Source organism: Ciconia boyciana, chromosome 1 (genome assembly GCF_034638445.1).
Source record: "Ciconia boyciana chromosome 1, ASM3463844v1, whole genome shotgun sequence".
Taxonomy (NCBI): domain Eukaryota; kingdom Metazoa; phylum Chordata; class Aves; order Ciconiiformes; family Ciconiidae; genus Ciconia; species Ciconia boyciana.
This window is the reverse complement of record NC_132934.1, coordinates 176,010,357-176,029,638: the sequence shown is the minus strand read 5'-3', so window position 1 is coordinate 176,029,638 and position 19,282 is coordinate 176,010,357. Positions and strand designations below refer to the sequence as shown.

The window sequence follows — 19,282 nt, the reverse complement described above, 5'->3', positions numbered from 1 at the left end:
GTGCAGAAAACACACTATCCTTCAGCTTCTAAAATTGAACAGTGCATGTGCATACGTTTTCACCAATGCATCAATTTGTTTGACAAACTCTGGCATGGAGAGAAGGATCAATAACAAGGCAGCAGACATCACTCCCTAGTGGGTCACTACAACAGCTTTGCTCCATTCTGTTGTCTTTTTCACACTTTTCTAGTAGCTCAGATCACTACTCTTACCTAGAGGTGCTAGAATAACTCTAAGGATGGCAGCAACATTACAGAGACAGTCCTGTCTTATGTCTGCAGTCAACCAAAGCTGTAGAGACTGAAACCAGTTGTCTTACTGAACTTCAGAAATCTTAAGAATGGAAAACTTAAGGAAGAAACCTGATAATCAGACAGGAAAAAAGAAAAATGCAAAATCTATCTGTCAGATTGCTGAAAGTCACACTCTCACAAGACATGGTATTTCACAAACATAGACAGACCTTACTGTTTGATGACTCCTACGCTGAAAATACTTTTTCTTGACAAATTAAATGGAAAATATTCGGTTCCTTTTTTTTTTTTTAAACCTGGCCTAGTGGAATAACAGGCTCAGTGGCCTAAAAATCACAGAAAAGCAGTTCATTTCCAAAAAAAAGCAGTCCACTGTTTTGTCATTGCTGCTTCACAGAACCTTTATATATTTCTATGGGTCTAGAATAGTCAGCTGTTAGTTTCCATAAACAGCCTAGCTAAGTAGCAGATGTTTCCTTGGGCAGTTATTCAATATATCTAGAAAAAAAAAATCTCTTTGCCTTCCAGGCTTCTGACAGCTTTGTTTCCAGCTCCTGACTTCTTTTCCCTGCTGAAATGTTCAACCTTTATAGCAGGCCTGCACAACAGGTGGGCCGTGGGTCTCTTGCAGCTTGAAAAACCATTTGTTTGGCCCATCAGCTGCTGAGAAGCATCATGTACTGTTTGATTTGCCCAGCTGCCAAGAGGCAGCAACAAGATGTCCAGCAGAAAATGCGTATCTCCTAGCTTGTCACTGATCCCTCAGAATGCATGTATCTCCTAGTCAGACACCTGGTCAACCAGCAGACACATAGCTCCAGATCACACACACACATTGCCTAACAGCTCAAAGAAGTGGTGTAATAAGAAAGACTTGGGATATCCAGAGGTAATATTTGGCTGGGGCGGGGGTGTGTCGAAACAGAGGTGGAAGGAAAATGGGAAGTAACAATACAAAGTAAGCTGAAACAGTGTTGAAATGGGTCGGCAGAGAAGAAGGAATGTCACATGGGAAAATGAAAATGTATTTTCATTCTGAAAATGACCTGATAAATCCATTTGAGAATCCTGGCCTTATACTAACCCCAAGCACCTTTCTGCTAGAAGTCCCATGCAATAATAAATGAGTAACAACAAATCCATAGTACTTACTAAGCGGCAATAACAATGGAATAACTGATGAGCAAGTGTCAATTGAATCAAAATGCAGAATTTATGAGTTTTTATATATATATATATATATATATATAACATTTCTAAGATGTTTTAATGAGAAAAAAAAGCAAGAAAAAACTTGGCAAAATGTATAAAGAATCAGGTGTTTTTCTTTTCTTGGGTTTAGTCAATTAATACTGTAGAGAATATATGACCATTGGTTTACATGGCATTATACAGATGGACGACCTCATCTTTGAGGAGCTATGGGAGCAAATGGAATTGCTTTTGAGTAAGAGGAAGGGGGACACAGAGAGGAACAGACAGAAATGCAAAGGTAGGAGATAGAAGCCCTGGGAGAAAGATGCAATTATTGAAGCAGCTCTACAGAAGGATAATGGATAAAAGAAATGGACTTGTTGCTGGTCATCACACTCAATATCACGGGCAAAATAAATGAAGGAAAGACTAAAGAAAAGATGTTTTAGTTAAATGTGCTGCAAAGAGAACTGATGTCCCCAGAAAAGAAATAGATGTCCTGTCATTCGAGGATATTGAAAACTATTTTTAAAAAATCATTAGTTAATTTGAGAGTAGTCTTGCACTGGAAATTTGTCCTATCTACGATTAGCAGCCAACAGTAATCTTCTCTAAGTCTACAAATATAAAGTCATGTAAAACTTAAGCTTTAGAGAAATTAGGACAAGAAGTCTGATGCAGTTGTAATTGGAAATAAAGTCAGAAAATGTTACTGGGGGTGACTGGACAGAAACACAGAAACCAGGGCACTGGAAGACACTGTGAAAGGGAGCTAGTAATAAGAAATGGTTGGCTGACAGTAACTGAGACTGAAGTTGGGAGACAGAGTGATTTGGACTGAATAGACAAGAACAGGACCCAGTGGTTGAGAATAGAAAGAAAGATGGAGAACAGAACACAGATAGGGCAAGTAAGTCAGGTAAAGTCATCTGAAGTCTCTTAGAGGGAGAAATCTTGAAAAGTAACTGGATATGCAGCATCTGGATAGAGTATTATAAGCCAATATCTGGAGACATATGGATCTTGATTAACAAGGATATTAGGTGTAAGAAGTTAAAATTAGAGTCTGGAATTATGACTGGATATAAATAGAAACTTGTATTGAAAGGTGAGACAAGAAAGATGCAAGAAAGAGATTATAAAATTTGGAAATGGATATCAGGACTGATACAAAGGCCAGAGATGAGGAAGAAACAAGAATAAGAAAGCTTGATGGAGATACTGTTAAAAGTGATACAGGTTGCAAGAAAAATGTAAGGAAGATTCTGTGCCCAAGAGCATGAAATATATCCCAAGATTGTCTTTATTTATCTCAACAACTATCTGTAAAACCCCCATGGCAAAATGGTCATTCCTTAGACCACACTGCTCATAATAAGGTATTACAGTTTATCAGTTACTTTGTTAGCTTTATCACTGTGAATCTAAAGATTCAAGTCCATGAGGCTGTCAAATGTCATCTCACAGTGAAAATTCTGACTTTGTAGTTTACTTGTTAAAAAGAAAACCCTATGAAATGGTTACCTAGGACATTATTCCTATGGTGAAGCAAAACACTCAACTGTTAGGAAATGCCAAAATTAAGATTTAACATATGAAAGAAATTGAGATAATCATTCACACCTCTTCTGTAAAGCATGATGTCTAATGATGGAAGTATTATATATAAACCACGTATTATATAAAGCATGAGAACACAGACTGAGCACTGAAGATAAAGAAAATATTGGATAGATATCCATTTATTCAACTACATCCTTGTCCCCTGCACTGAATGAGACAGGGTACTGTGAAAAATACAGTATCTAATCATATAATTAAAGATTATATCATGATGCATACACAAAGACAGTTGAACAAAGGTGTGGAAGACAACCTTAATTCTACCATTTCCTAATTTTGGAATGCTTGACTTTACAGCCTTGATAATGGCCTTTTCCAATAAAGTTTTTAATCTCATAAGAAATATCATCACACATTTCCACATGCTTTTGTCCAAGATTTATACATCAGAAATGGAACCGTGCTCACAAGCTTCACAGAACCACCAAAAGTTCCTTTTCAGTGTGGAAGTCCTTCAGATAGCTATCTTTCAAACACAAATATAGCAAGAAAGAAACAAGGACTATAGTTTGCTGAGATTATTACACTGATTTTGCTTGTTGAAAAATAGATTAAACAAGTTTCAAACCAAGACAGAAAACAATTTAGGTTAGGCAATTCAGGCAAATGACTGAAGCTATGTGTAAGCAATTTTTATTAATGTGGAGGGCAGCTGCAGGGCAGCTTTCCCCTAGTACTTAGGCACCAAAATGCACACACTAGGTTCTTGGTATGGGCAAAGTTAAATCATAATTTCTTTCTCACTCTTCCTCAGTAGCCTTCAAAGGCCTTATAAGTAACTTCATACAGGACTATGCAGTCAGTGTGCTGAGTTGCAGTTGCTTTCTTTTGCTATCCCTGGATCTGCTCAACATCTCAATTTCCTGCCTTGTCCTTTCTGGGAGGGAAAAAGACAGATGGCCCTGGAAGCTTTTATGTGCATGGTAGCTGAGTGGCTCTTTTCCTCACATCAGGAAAGCATAGTCTGAGGCCACTTAGCATTACACTTAACTGCGCTGTTAATACGAGCCTACAGAAGAGGTGGAGAACTAGAAAAAGGCGAGAAGAAACAGTCGGTGGGAAAGGGCTTAGAAAGCATAAGTTCAGTTTGCTAAGGGACAGGGAGGGTAAGATAACAGACTCATTTGGAGAAAGGCTGATAATGTGCTAGAAGAAAAAAAATATTTGCAGCAGAATAAGGAATTGAGGTATGAAATTTTGATTGATGGACAAAAGGAACGAAATTTGTGCTAGAGGAGAATGCATAGTTAAGGAAAAATTGACTGAAAGAGTGGAGGACAGGAAAACTTTGAGGACAGGCAAAGTGCAAAGGGTCTTTTGGAACACAAACAGACATTTGGGGGAAAAAAAAAAAGACAGGCACGAGAATTCATGGGAACTGAACAGGGTGAGAAGGTTGTTAGCAGAAAATGATGGAGCTGGTTTCAGAAGCAGCTGGAATGATGGCATGTGGAAGTTGGAAATTAATCGGAAGAAAGTCGAAAAGGTACAGGCTGAGGTAATTGCTAGAAAATAGGAAAGAAATGGAGAAGACAAACAAAATAGCAGCCTGAGAGAGAGAAAATTTGGTTAAGCTTCCTGTTCTTATCAGGATAGCTTTGGCAGAAAAGCACAAAACAATTTGGGAGTGATTTGGGAAAAGGAAGGCATGACAGGGACACCATATGAAAAGAATGGTCAATGGGGAAGACAGTGCAGATGTAGAACATTTTTAGAGGAGTTTAGATAATGCGTAAAGGGAATGGTGTTTAAATTGAATGAAGATGAATGTACAGGACTTGGGAGGGAAACTACTGGGAGACAGAAAATTAAGAATGTGGGATTTATAGAGGAAAAGAAAAATTAATAATGTAGGCAGACAAATACATGGTAAGTTAACCAGATGGGGAAGAAAAAGTCAATGGAAATAAGAAAGTAAGAGCAGCAGTAAATGTCATTGTTCTAGAGCTTAGTAAGAGGTCTGGTAACAAAACAGTATATAAAAGTCAAACATTATCTTTGTATGGTACCTTTTTGTGTGGGATGAGGGGGTCTTGGGAAACCGGATTGGGAGCTAGGCATAGGCATCTAGTGAACCTACAATATGTATGGAGAAGAGGATAATCTGCTTTATTATTATTTTAAACAGAAGCAAGAAAGAAAACATTTAAAACCAGTGTCTACACCAGTTCCTAATAACTTAGTATCTGTTTGTAGCTGTTAAAAAATGAGACCCATAAATGGGTTATTTATTATGATTATTTGTTAGCATTTTATTGCTATGTCAGCAAACTGTTATCTACCCAGTATGTAAAAAAACCCAAACCCAACCCTAAAATATCTTGTATTGCTTCTTTTTATAGTATCATATTCATATTTCTTTTTATTACCTCTCCCAGATTACAAAAAACTTTACAAAATAACTAAAAGTGAATCTGAATGAGTGCTACATGATGAAAAATAGAACAGAACATACCTCCCTTATTGACAAATGCAATTATCTTTTATGCTTAAATTAGTCCTATTCCTTACGCACAAAAGTGATAGTTAAAAATATCAACGTTAAATATAACTTCAAGTTGACAAGTATCCTTTTATTTAGAATAAATAGTGGATAAAATATTTATTTTTAATTATGATTTCCTTGTGTAATATTTTTTTAATGCTGAAATTACACTTGGTATTTCAGCTGCAGCTGAAAATAGAATCCCCACAGAATGCTGCAGCTTTCCTACTTTTGTTTGCTTAGTTATAGAACTGCATAGCATGCTTAATGCAGTAAGTTGAAAAAAAATTAACGATTGTGGATGAAGAGACTATTACCCCAGACATGCTTTGATACTGAGATACAGATATATTTTTGAGAGGAATAAGAAAGGCATAAGTATTTCCCTAGTAAGTACTTTTTCCCAGAACCTGAAACATGAAAGAGATAGTATTATATTCTTTATTATGGAATATATTGTACATTCTATATAATAATTTTTCTATAGTGCATACTAGAGTATACAAAATATCATTTACAGATAAAATGTAAGCACATAACTGAAATTTTGCAAAATTGGAAAGACATGGTCTTTGTTGCCCTGATGACAATTCAAAAAAGTGTTGGAAAAATCCCAGTTTCACCCATTGGAAAGCTTTTGTAGAGTTTTGCAGCTAAGTTCTCCAAGGAGCCCATCTGTACTGAGCATGCTTTATCCCGGTGCTGCAGGAATGAAGCAGTTCTTCCCCTGCAACTCTCTCTCCTCATTCCTGCAAACAATTGCCATGCTAAATATTGAGATAAGAAGAGAGAAATTGTCTTTGCTTTTCTCTCAGTGCTTCTCCCCCTGATATCCAGACAGATGCAGAAGAAGAAACAGAATGTGTACTGAAAGCAGTAGGGAATGTGAACTCGATGGGGAGGCGAGCGGAAGCACAGAATACAGATGGAGATGTGGTACCAAACAGAAAAGGCTGGTAACGGGGAAAGTCAATGCATCATGGACTCTAGAAATGGCTGGACAAGGGGAGGAGGCAAAAGGAAGGGTCAGACAGAGACAGGTGGCTGGGGGTCAGTGAGAAGAGAAAGAGCTAGTTATTAAAGAAATAATAAAGGTGGCATGAAACTGAGTTCAGAAGAGAATGCTGGAAGAATGTCAAGTTAGGAAAAAAGAAACACAATGTCATGTAGAGCCAGGAAAGAGTGAGATTAGCCATTGACAAAAGCTGGAATTGGAGTGAGGAGGAAGAAACTAGGAGGAGCTGGACACAGAGGTACAGGAGTAACAGGGATACGTGCTAAGGGGGACACAGAGAAAAGGGAGTTTATGGTGAAAAGGAATCCGCCTTCCAATATTGGAAGTGAACACAAAGAATCCTGACACTTAGCATTACTCGTCTGCCATTAACTATTTCTTGAACTATTTCTGAAACCTGTCAGCCTATAATAGCTGATCCACAATGACAAGAAGCTCCTACAGTTACATTTGTGTTGTAGGGGTACATATTGTGGTAGATCTAAAAGTTCTGAACTGTTGTAAGACAATTACGCTGAATACATTAAATGATAAGAAATTGCAACTCTATTTCTTGCTTCTTTTTTCCTTTTCCTTAAAAAAACCCTATTTTAATTATATGTTAAGACTGCAAAGTAGAGACAGGAAATGTCAGAATTAAGGTTGCCTTTGCAACGTGATCCAATATCACGATCAGAATATATTATGGTCCAGTCTTTAATTAAATAATCATCTGTGGGTTGTTTGGTTTTTTTTTTCCTTGCATCACCTTGGACAGATGAATCAAGGAAAAGTCATCATTACTGAGAATGTTGCTTGTAAGTCCTTGATTTCATTTGTTGCAGAAATGGAAATATATGAAATGAGCATAAGTAGGCAGAAGATAGCTGGAAAAGAATGGATAATCACAGTTAAAAAGCTGAAGTGCTGTTCCTGTGTAGTCTGGGATAAATCCTTTAGAATACATACTTCCAAAATACTCAGTAATTATGTGTTGCTGATTTTATAAATATCCAGCTTGGTATCTCAGCCCATAAATGAGACGTAATTCAACAGGAACAGTGATTTTAAATACACTGAATACATTTGCCAAAAATGCAAAGTATTCTGAAAAAACAGGTCCTAGCTACTCGAAAGTTAAGCAATTTGTCACCCTAATCTTTCTGTGACTCTATTTCCCAGCTTTCAAATGGGAATACTCCAAACTTCACTTCCTCATGAGAATGCTCTGAAGATAAAGTAATTAATGTTTGCAAACAGCTCAGATACTGCAGTGACTAGGGTAATAGAATGGCCTCCCAAGAAATTAGAAGTCTGTTTTTGCACCAAACAAAGTAACGAAATGACTGGATTATAACAAAATCACATAATGACTGGATTCTTACTAAATGAATTACGTGAAATGGTGCTTTGAATATGGCATACATTTTATGGGAAGGAAAGTAGGATTCTGGAATAACAAACCTCATAACATGTACCCACTTCCCAGGCAACGTTTAATCTGGCATACTCCAACTTCTGAGTTATTGACTTTGCAGACATAACTTGCTTTTTAAATCTAAATATTTTTGTTTATATACATGTGTTTGTCCTACATAAGAACTTATTGCCTCTTTTGTATTTGTTTATATGCTCAATACATTAAAAGCTTGTTGACTTTTTTTTCTGTTCTTACAGCCTCCTTGTGGCACACCAGTTACAACTCTTTAGGAGTTAGAAAAAGTAATTAAGTAACACAGAAGATGTCAAATGATACTGTTAAGATGATTGACTTCAAAATGTAAAATAAAGGCAATTGAGAGTGATTACTGGCGCTAATCATTTTAGGCTTGCGTCTGAAAAATGCACCTTCATTTACAATTGAAAACAAATGCTCTTTTTACTGTTTAGTATTCATGTAGGTAGATTTAGCCTGTTGACTAGAGAAGACAGTATAACATAAATACTATCTTAAAAATTTGCTCTTTACTAATATCTTGGTGTTTGCAATATATATATACATTTAGATTCACAGGGAAAGTAATATGGCTCTCTTTAGTATTTCATTTATAAATTTACTCAGCAGATTTGTTTTATTAAAATGTAAATAATGGGATATGGTAAATGAAAAATCCAAGAAGGGAATAAACAGATTATTTATCGTTAATGCTCAGAGTAGCTTATTGAAACACACCTTTCAGCAACTGCCACTGAATATTAGCTATGAAATTCTCATCATGCCTTGAATGTTACCCATTAGGTTTAGCCATTCATATAGTTAAAAGGCTCAAAATGTTTCGAATACACCTTTAAATCTAACTATACATATTCACAAAAACTGCATTCAACATGTCTGAGATTCAACCCAATATTGCTTCGAATTAATTATTCTTCTTTAATTGCACTTTATAAACAGAAATTACCTATTAATTTAAAGAAAATCTATCAGCACAGAATGTATTCTCTCTTATAAACAAGCAAGATGAACTTGACCTTGTTTGAACTTGTTTTGATGTGGCCCAGATGGTAGGCTACATGCTTGAATAGCAGTCTAAAGCTGAGGAAAAACTCATATAGCAAGATCTAGATTTATAGCCTTTTGCAAATTCCTACCTTGTATTGTCCTTTCAGCATCTGTTCTGCCCCCGCTGCGGTCAGCTTCTATCTCTGGGGTCAGAGAGTCTAGAAACATAGAAAGGTAAGACTGACACATATTTCATTTGATTCTTATAGCCCTTTTTACAACCTGTTACTCCAATGCTGAATTACAATACAATCAACCTTTGTCAGTTTTTTTAATGTTGAACAATGACTGGAGGCCAGGACAATTTTTTGTTAGACTAGGAAGATTAATGAGCAATAGATTTTTCAAGCATAAGGGGGGGGGGGGGGGGGGGAGAAAAAGAAGAAGAAAAAAAAATTGACTTCTCAAGCTAATGATATAAAATTGTCCTAGTTTGGACATTCTCTCCAGTGAGTTTATTTGCACATACTATATAAAGTAACAAAACGATAAAGAGAGAGGCATCACTTGAATGAAGGAAAGAAAAGAGATTTTCTTTTTTTTCCCTCCCATCATGTTATAAATTTTCAATACAACAAGCTTCTTTGGGCACTTAAATTGAAAGTTAATGACACAGAGGCAAAAATTGGTTTCTTACCATTTAGGACCCTGAGACTATCTGTTGAAGCTGCCTGTTTCAGTGTCTGTTCTGCTTGCTCCCGTCGTTTAGTCTCAAATTCAAGTGCTTCCTGCAATTTCCTCTTTGCCTTCTTTTCCTTCTTTAGCCTTTTCTGAATTATTGCTAGGAAAAAAAGAAAATCAGTGTACTCAAATTCAGATCTGAAACTTGGCTACATGATTACCTATTAAGAGTCCCGAGAAACGCTACAACTGCAACAGTTCATGTAAATTGGTTAATTATACAATACCAATTTAAATTACTTAAAATTTGCTGGCATCACACTGGGATATTCTAAGAGCTACTGTTCTTTACCATGGTATTGAAAACTGCAGGTGATATTCAGCTATAGCATATTTTTTTTTATAAACAGATGAGAATCTGTGAATGTCCAAATAAGAAAACCTTGGAACCGGCAATTAAATATACTTTTTTGCATCATCTGACGTAGATATGCCTCCGTCTCTGGAGGTGGGGTGTTTTTTCGGGATTAAGTCCACCATTTTGTTATTGCCCATAGCACACAGTTAGCATACACATAGCGATGAAGTTCTCGCCTGCCTGCCTGCCTGCAGCTTCTCTCCCACAAGAGGGGGCTCCGGCTGCTTGGGTGCCCGGGCTGCAGGAGGAGCTCAGCCTCTACCCTGCTGTGGTCCTCATTCCTTAGGGAAAGGCCCTGAGCTTTCTAACCCCTCTCCAAGCTGCTGCCTCCTGCAAGCCATCCGACCTCTTGGTGCCCGGTCTCTTCCCCATATTTATTTCTTATCCACATTTCCCTTCGTCTTTCCCTTTTCTCTTTCTTGCTCTCTGTCGGCTCCTGTCCCATCAGCCAACTAACCTTGATGAACTCACAGCAAATCCTTTATGGTGCTGGATCCCCCAGCCAAGTAAATATTACTTTGCTTTGTCAAATGTGAGGGAAAATATTAGGAAAGGAAGGAGTATTTTAAAATTAAGCATTAGAAGGCCCTAATTTAGAAAAATGTTTTCCTTCTATATCTTCAGTTCGAATTTTACAAGGAAAAGGATTGCAAGATCAGGGTGAAGCTTCATCACAATTTTTTCTTCTATGTTACCAGTGGCTTACAACCACAAAAGTAAGACTCGCATGACCCCTAACTGAAGGAACATATCACAAGTTATGTTCCTGATGGAAAAGGATAATGTGAACCAATTTTTCTACTTGACAGAAGCCAAAGTGAGTCTCTAAAGCAATAATGTAAAGTTGTAGAGCATATCATTATCTCTCCCACCACACCCCAACCCTTCTTACATAGCACATTTAGGGTTTTCAGGGATGTGCATGTAAGAAGCTTATTTCTCATAAGATCTTCCTGGATAACACTTTCCTGGAAAGTCTGTTATTTTGACACTAACTAAAAAATTGCCTACTGAACTACTCACTAAAGGATTCTTTACACACACTAAAATCATTATCCTTACCAAAATCAGATACTAGGTGATATTAGGTTTGACTGCCAAGATCTATCTAGCCCTGTATCTCACTCCAAAGTAACCTCTAGTACATGCCTAGGGATGAATGCTGGAAAAGGTAAAAATATACTTCCACCAGTTCATACTCCCCAGTTCCAGTAGTCTGTGATGGTGGTTATCTTTCACAAAATGCAAATAATGAAACTTTTAAAGGGAACTGGCATTGTTATTACTATTTAATTTATATGCTAAGAATAACCACTTTTTGGGTGATCTTGGATATTTTGTCTTGCTATACAGAACTGTTCAGACACAAAATGAATATAAGCACATACCCTGTAGTCAGAATAGCTACATAATTTACATCCAAGACTTTGGAATTTTGGTTCTTTCTCATGTTGTATAGTACCAACTACTTTACAGGCTAATTAGCTTATACTATCAAAGAACATCTAGTATCTATAGAAAGGCTAAACTAAATACATTTTGAATCATTGCACGGTTTTAATGTTTTCATTATAAGTACTTTGAAAGTGATTGCAATAAATGAGAAGGAAACATATGTTGCTTTCTGAATTAAAATGTCATCATGGCTGACACATTGTAGATGTGACTACAGCAGTCAGAGCCAGAATTAGCAAGCCCTTACTGTGTAGCTGCTCACAGAAGAGATATTATCCTACTTTCACCAGTTGATGAGACACATCCTACAGCCTTAAGAATCACTAATTGGAATATTTACAAAGAAGGAAGGAAACAGTATAGTAAATAAGCAGCTCTGTAGAACATATAGTAGCAGCAGTGAATTTAATGTTCAAAAAAATGGTAAAAATATTCAGATGTAGCCACTAAAGGAAAAGACATTTGATTTGTGTTAACATGATGAGCAAGAGATAGATGTTGCCTAATGCTGAAGATCCCATTCACCTAATGGATTTTGACCTGTATGTGACACAGTGACTCATATTTCTATGCTGTAGCTTTCAAGTGTATTTCAGTTTTTTCATATGGTATCTCTTAACAGGGATATGGTGCACTTCTCCCATCCTGCTCATGCTTCCATTAAGACATGTGTAACTTCCCTTAAGACATGACACTTGCTATCTGGAAAACTAATAGTAGGTAAAGCCTCCTATGTATTTTTCTACCTTTAATGAAGAATGAATTCTCACAATAATTACAATCTGGCCTTATTTTTTCTCTCCTACTTGGATCTGTTCATTTTAAAGAATAATCCATTACTTTTCTTTCTTTTGTACAGAAGTATCCACTAGCAGAGATACTTGTCCTCATTATATTTGCTTTACTGCATACCACCATTAAGTGTTCAAATCCATTCCTCTTGGGTCTGACTCTTTACCAGTGCAATATCATCATTAGAGGGATACATATAAAAAAGCAGGTAATGCGTATCATGCTGAAAATAACATTGTCAATTATTTCAGTACCCTGAACAAAATACAGGACTATCCCATGCTCTTTCCTAACATGCAACGTTGAGTGAAATTCATTTTGCTTAATTTTAACTGCTCAAAACATACGTGTCTAGTCCAGCCTAGTCAACTATATTCCTTCTGCAGTTAAATGGAAGAGAAAGAAGTCTTCACAGTGTAATTGACCCCACCTACCTGTCTGAGAACATGACATACAAATCTCTTTCTTTATTGACCAGAAAGGGAACTTATATTAACTTAAATTAGGTGCTTAACTTTTAGATGGCAAAACTCAAGTAAGGTCAGATGGGTCCCCCCCAACCTTTTCTATTGTGCATGTGATTGCCTAACTCTAAAAAGAAACATACATTTGAGCAGTTGTGAGACACAGAGGTAGAAGGACGTGAAGAATAACCAAGCTCTTTTATAAAGCTACTTTAAAAGCGTAAGTAGTGCAATAGTACTGAGCAAAATAGGCCAGTTGTGGACAAAGGGATGATTCATTGCACAGCTGTGATAATTGTTAACAGTAATTGTCTTTAAAAATGTATTCTCAAAAGTTAAAAAAGGGAAATTAATGATGTGACAGTCCTACCCTTTAATGGGTCAAGGCATGAAACAGGATTACATTGTGTACTTACTGCTAGCATGTTAGTTAAAGGTGTAATGATACTGCTTGTGAGTCCAAGTGCTCTTGGGATTCCCTATTTAGCTGGTTCCCAGAAAATTAAACTGGACAAGAAGAGAGTTATAACTCTAGCCCTGCAAAAATACATATCTGACTTGTCATGGTCTATGTTAAACAGCAAGTGAGCCCCAGAGGTTAACTGTCCCTTGCAAAGTAATTAGACACTATTAAAGGGCAAGGCATACATATACAGAAAAATGGACCCATAAAGAAAGATGGGAACATGCTCGTAATGCAAATAGTTAATGCAAATCACTGTAAACTGTCTTACATTTACTATCAATGAAATTATTTAAAAAATTTTAACATGTATATGCTTTACAGTGGGCTGATGTTAATGTTTGAAATGCTACTAATGCTACTGCCTTATCAAGAAGAAACTTAATTGTTCCTTCTACAAACATGTGTTTGATCTACTATGCATTACAAAGGGCTTATATATTACTGTTATCTTTATATTTATTACATACAGTTTGCCTAAATATGCAATATACGATCCTAGCACATAAGAACAGAGACAAGAGTTCCTAAAACCTTGCAGATTCTTAAATTTGATACAAATTGGCTTTGTATTAAGTAGCTATCCTTTTTCATAATGATCACAACCTGTCAAAGTCCATAACAGCACCTATGGTAATTATAATCATGTTGTGTATTACTGATATAATAAGTAATATTCAAGAAAAACAGTGAGAAAAAGGAAGGTCCTTGTTGTAAACCTCAGGAAGATCCTACGCACAATCAGCCAGGTTGTAAAAATTCCTGCACTGCAGTCAGCCAGGACATAAAATGAGGTAAGGGGGGGAAAGTTTTGATCAAACACAGGTGTTTGATAAAAAATTAGGTTTCCTAAGGAAATAAATTACAAGGTGCTTATGTCTGCTGAATTAAGATACCTCTGTTCTTCTGCTCCACAGCCAACTGTTTTTCAAGAGTTTCCCTCAGTTCTCGTTCCCTGAAGAGCTCCATCTTCAGCTCTGTCTTTTCCAGTTGGACCTGTTTCTCTTGAGCTCTGGCATTGTCTATAGCAACCTTTAGCAGACCCTGTTCAAAGATAAAGTTGGATAATGTTTGGAGAATGTTAGAACAGCTGACATAATAACTTCTGTTATTTTTCCTTGATTAGTCATGTGAGATTTTACAAATGAAATAATCCTGTTACTGCGTCAAAGCCTCCCAATTATCAACAGCAAATTTTTACTGGAATTAATTTTAACAGGTGGGCAAAAATCTGTAAGTAGCCAGGAGTCAAGTTTTCCCAGAAAATGCAAACTCACCTTTGACTGTGCATATAACTAATGTGAAAAAGTTATAGGGATAGGTTTATTCTTTGTAAGAGATAAAAGAGACAAGCCTACATACATCAGGCACTTGCCTGTGACCAAAATAAAAAGCGGTCCCGTTGAAAAAGAATTGGCAGTCTCACAATCACATCATCCACAGAATGGCAAATTCAATCTCTAGCACAACTCAACCCAATGGGAATTACCAAAGGGAGAAAGGTTCTTTTAAAGGCTTGCCATTTTTCTCCTTATTGTTGTTTATTATTATTATTTTCAAATATTTTCATATTTCATAGAGTTTCCAAGGAAGATAGGGTTATTGGGATGCTAAGCAGAGGACAGTCGCAAAGCAGGAACATATCTCTATTTTAAAAAGTCCGTTCCCTGACCTTGTACAATTGTAATCTCATAGCAGAGAACAAAATATAATCATCTCTCAATTTCTTGACCTGGGATGGTTGAAATAAACTCTACCTTTTCTTGTTCTTATTGTATCGGGAAATAATGATTCAGCCTATTCTAAACTTCTCTTGAGAATTTCAACTTCATGATTCCTTCTTTTTTGCAAGGAAACAGGAAGATCCCAGCACAGCTAATAACTAGATAGTTAGGACACTGAGATAAGGTATGAAAAAGAGTAGGAGAAATGGAATTGAAATAAATGAACATGGAAAGAGGAAAGATTTCCTCTTCCATTCTCCAGAAGCCTGGCCATCAGGCTCTTAGGTCTACACCTGAATCTTTCCTCTTGAAGCTATCATAATAGAGTAGATAATTAAGCATGGATATGCATATATGAACCTCCATGGATACGAACCTAACTCTTCTGTATCTTAGGCAAGTCTCCTGACAACTTAACTGTACAGATAATTTGACCCAGCAGAGATTTAATTACTGATATAAAGCAAAACAATGCCAACAAGAGAGACTGAAGAGTACTCCCCAATAGCTCTGCTAGGGAAGCATTCAGCTAACAGATAAAAGGTTCACACTCAAGACCTGGTTTCAGAACAACCACACTACAGACATGAAATCATGTCCCCCAACTCCCAAGTAAGCTTCCTCACCCCTCAGGGCACACTTCCTAAATTGGATTCTGGGTTGCATGTTTTTTCACTAAAATTGTTTGAAATATCTCCAAAAAGGAATGGAAAAAGAAGCCAGCATGATGATACTTGAGAAATGGAAAAAGTATTTTTCATGAGTGTTAGTCTGCACATTTATACCACTAGTCTTCCCAATGTCAATGCCTGCTTTGAAATGTGTCCTTCAAACTCCTCTTTTAAGTCTGTTTTCAGAGCCTGTTATTTTCAGTACTCCTCATCCTCATTCTTAACTAAATTGTTGCCTCAAGTATTGTCTCATTCAGAGCTTAGTATTTTGCAGCTGTATTACACTTCAATCTATTAAAGTCCACAGGAGCTGAAAGAACTCAACACCTTCCGACTGCAAGGCCCAGATGGTCACCAAAATGATATACACTACGTAAGTATAGAACCACATTTGAAAATATTGAACAATGGTAACACAACAAATGTGCTTACAAATATGTTTAAAGTTTTAGCTGTTTTCTTTAAAAGAACCAAATGCTATTCTAAAATAGCTAAAACATGAAGGTATTTTGTGTTGAATGTTAAACCTGGATGACTACTAAAGAAAACCACATAAAACTAAATATAAAGCTCTACAAACATGCAAAGTAAAATACATTTTGAAATATTTGTAAAGCTTTTGCAATCTATTTTTTAAAAAGTTAATGTCCACCTGAATTCTGTTCCCTTCCCCCACCATATTCTCCTACATTTACAACCATCATAAACCATATGTTTTCTGTACAGGATGCATTTGAAATAGTAAGAAATTGAAGTAGAAGTTGTTTATCAATACCTGCTTCTGGCTTATGCTGAAACTCTAGAATATTTTAATCTCCAATTCATCACTTACTGGAACATGTGATTCATCCAAATCACTAATAAACCAGATCAAGTGAAATTACGTGAAAAGTATTTGTTGATGAAAAGTGTATTGTCAAGTAAGTTTAAAGCTGCAAACACCCTCCTCCCAAATTCTTACAATCCATCTTGTTTAACAATAAAATCGAGCTCCAAAAGCAACTGCCATCTTTACTCAATTCAACTACATTCATGTACATGTTTCTTCTTCATCAGGAACAAACAATTAGTAACAAATGAAAGAGATCATTACATCAAGTGCCCTTTTAGATCACCCCAATTAAAACTTTAGTTTAGCTGTATTTTAATTCTAAGATACCAAATTCTAATTTTCTGCTCTGATTGCTCTTGTTGACTTATCTTTGAAAGATGTACTCTCAGTGCAAAGCCTAGAGATTATTTAGCAAGATGCCAATGTTGGCACCACTTAATGTGTTGATTGGTTGTATTATCAGTAGCAGTTTAAAATAAATTACTATTAAACTATTATTGTCCTTGGCTGACAAAACACAATATTTTGGTGTTCTTTAAATATGAAACAATCATTATGAATAAACATGGAGAATAATGCTAGAGTGTAACACTGATGTGTGTAATTTTATATTAAGAATTGCTGCAAAGTACGAAGCTGCTAAAAGCATATTACATTTTCTATTGAATTTCTACACCACACTTCCTCCCCCAACCTTTCCTTTTTTTATACTTGCTGCTAACGTAGCTAATGGTAATACATTACCTATTGCTGCTGATTATGTCTGAAAAATATTAGCTTTTTGGAGCCAAGACCCACTAGGGACTACTTATAAGCTACACAAAATTAAGTTTCATTTTTAGAAGTTCAGTGCACATCAGTAGGCGTCCAATGTGAAAAAAAAATCTGCACTAGAGCCAAACTGATGCATATGCAAAAGTACTGTTGCTGCCAATGACAGATCTAATGCAAAAATACTGGAAACATTCAATATCTCCCTGTACTCAATGAAGAAGGGGGTGAGAAAAACAACTAAAAAGTACAGCATCTAAAAATCATCAGTGCCCCTTGGAACAGGAATAGCAATTTCAGAGTTGCATGAAATTCTATTAATTCTCCCAGTGGATCAGCTGTAAAAGATTATACAAAATACAGTATGTCCGACTTGTATTTGCTATGGCTAATCCTCTAACCTGATATTAAATCAATATGCTGCCAATGACAATGGGAAATGCAGTGCAACACAGGACATTAACAAAAAGAAAATATTTCCCTTTAGGGAAGGTCAGATGTTATAGAGGCTGGATAATGATAATTGTAGTGAACATGCTCAGGTTCCAGATTTGTTTTTAATACAGTATGGCTCTATCTGGAGCCAGGCTTTAAACGTGGCATGCCATTCTTCCCCTCTGTGTCACTGTTAATAATTTTTTTTTATTTCAATGTAATGTCAAAAATGGATATTTTTCCCCTGGAGATTTATGGATCATTCTGATTTGATTTGTTTACTTTAATGCACTTGTTTTAATATTTTCCACTAGTAAATTCTTCAGAAATGTCTCAAATAAAAAGCTAAGCTGATATATAGTTGATGTTTCTTCCCATTCTCCGAGGTGTCCGAAAACATCATCACGTTAGGGCAGTCTACTGATCCTATAGAAATTAAACATATATCAAACCTCAACTCAGTCTTAAAGCCAGTATTACCCACCATTATTTTTTAAAAATGCAAATAATGTGTTGCCTCTTTTGAAAGGGGTGGAGGGGAAGGCATATACAAGCTCTTTCTCTTTCTAGCTACATCTACAGTGTGTTGCACCTAACATAATTTAGTTAGCTACACAGTTATACGTGACATCAAAACAGCCTTACTAGCCAGTCCAGTGGTCTATCTAGAAGATCATATCCTGTTTCCAACAATCACTCACAGTAAGTGAAAAAGGAAAACTAGAAGAACAAGGCATGCAGACAGTGAAGCTTTCATAGTCAAACCTCCCAGCTTCCAGAGATTTGTAGCTCAGGGGCTTCCTTTTGCAATATTAGCTATTCATGGTGAAAACACTTTCAAATAACGTTGCTTCTCTTGTAGTCAGGAAATTATATATAATTTGTATGCTCTCATCATTAAAACTATGTAGGGAAAGGCTTGCAAAAAAATCAATATATACATTTTTAGTTAACTTCACAGGTTAATTTTTGAATATTTTCTATTTTTTACTGACTACTGACTTAGTAACATAAGCAAGGTAAGATAACACAGCTTGACTGTCTCTACAGATGACTCCAGAAAGATATTTTTCTAATATCTCAGACTGAATATCTCCACCACAGGTAAAGCCATATCGCACAAGTATAAATGACATTTTTCCATTAAAACTTTATGCAAAAAATAAAATAATTCTCTTGAATTTTAGCAGAAGATAAATAAAATAACATGAAGTAAAACTGTGATTTTTACTTTATCCAGTGTTTGCAGTATTTTTCTCTTGTGTATTTAGTCGTAGATGGTAACACTGCAGGAGACTCACAGCAATAAAGCCAGTAGTTTGCTTTGTTTTCATAGGGGGATTTAGTTTGCAATCATGCATTTCTTTTATTAATATCGATGGGATACTTGAAACTTATTCTACGTATCTCTTTAAAAATACTTAGCAACAAGACTGTGTCAATACAATACAGTCTTCATAGAAAAATGTAATTATCGGGGTGCAACTAATTCATCCCTTACATATTAATGGAACAGCTTGGGGACAGTAAATATTCAGATTCTAAAAGCTTAAAGGAACATTACTATTACCCAAGAATAT

General features: G+C 36.1%; 1 protein-coding gene across 5 annotated transcripts in view; it reads right to left on the bottom strand.

Moving 5' to 3' along the window:
• Positions 1-19,282, bottom strand: part of DACH1 (dachshund family transcription factor 1) — a 367,345-nt gene that overhangs the window by 27,451 nt on the left and 320,612 nt on the right. For 3 of the 5 annotated variants that reach the window (XM_072850103.1, XM_072850099.1, XM_072850100.1), the window contains 3 exons: positions 14,166-14,313; positions 9,694-9,837; positions 9,146-9,214 (listed from right to left, as the gene is read on the bottom strand). In XM_072850103.1, the coding sequence (XP_072706204.1) occupies positions 9,146-9,214; positions 9,694-9,837; positions 14,166-14,313 (361 nt within the window). Of the gene's footprint in view, positions 1-5,083; positions 5,151-9,145; positions 9,215-9,693; positions 9,838-14,165; positions 14,314-19,282 lie in introns of all 5 variants that reach the window. The other 2 variants (XM_072850101.1, XM_072850102.1) reach the window with 1 other exon arrangement.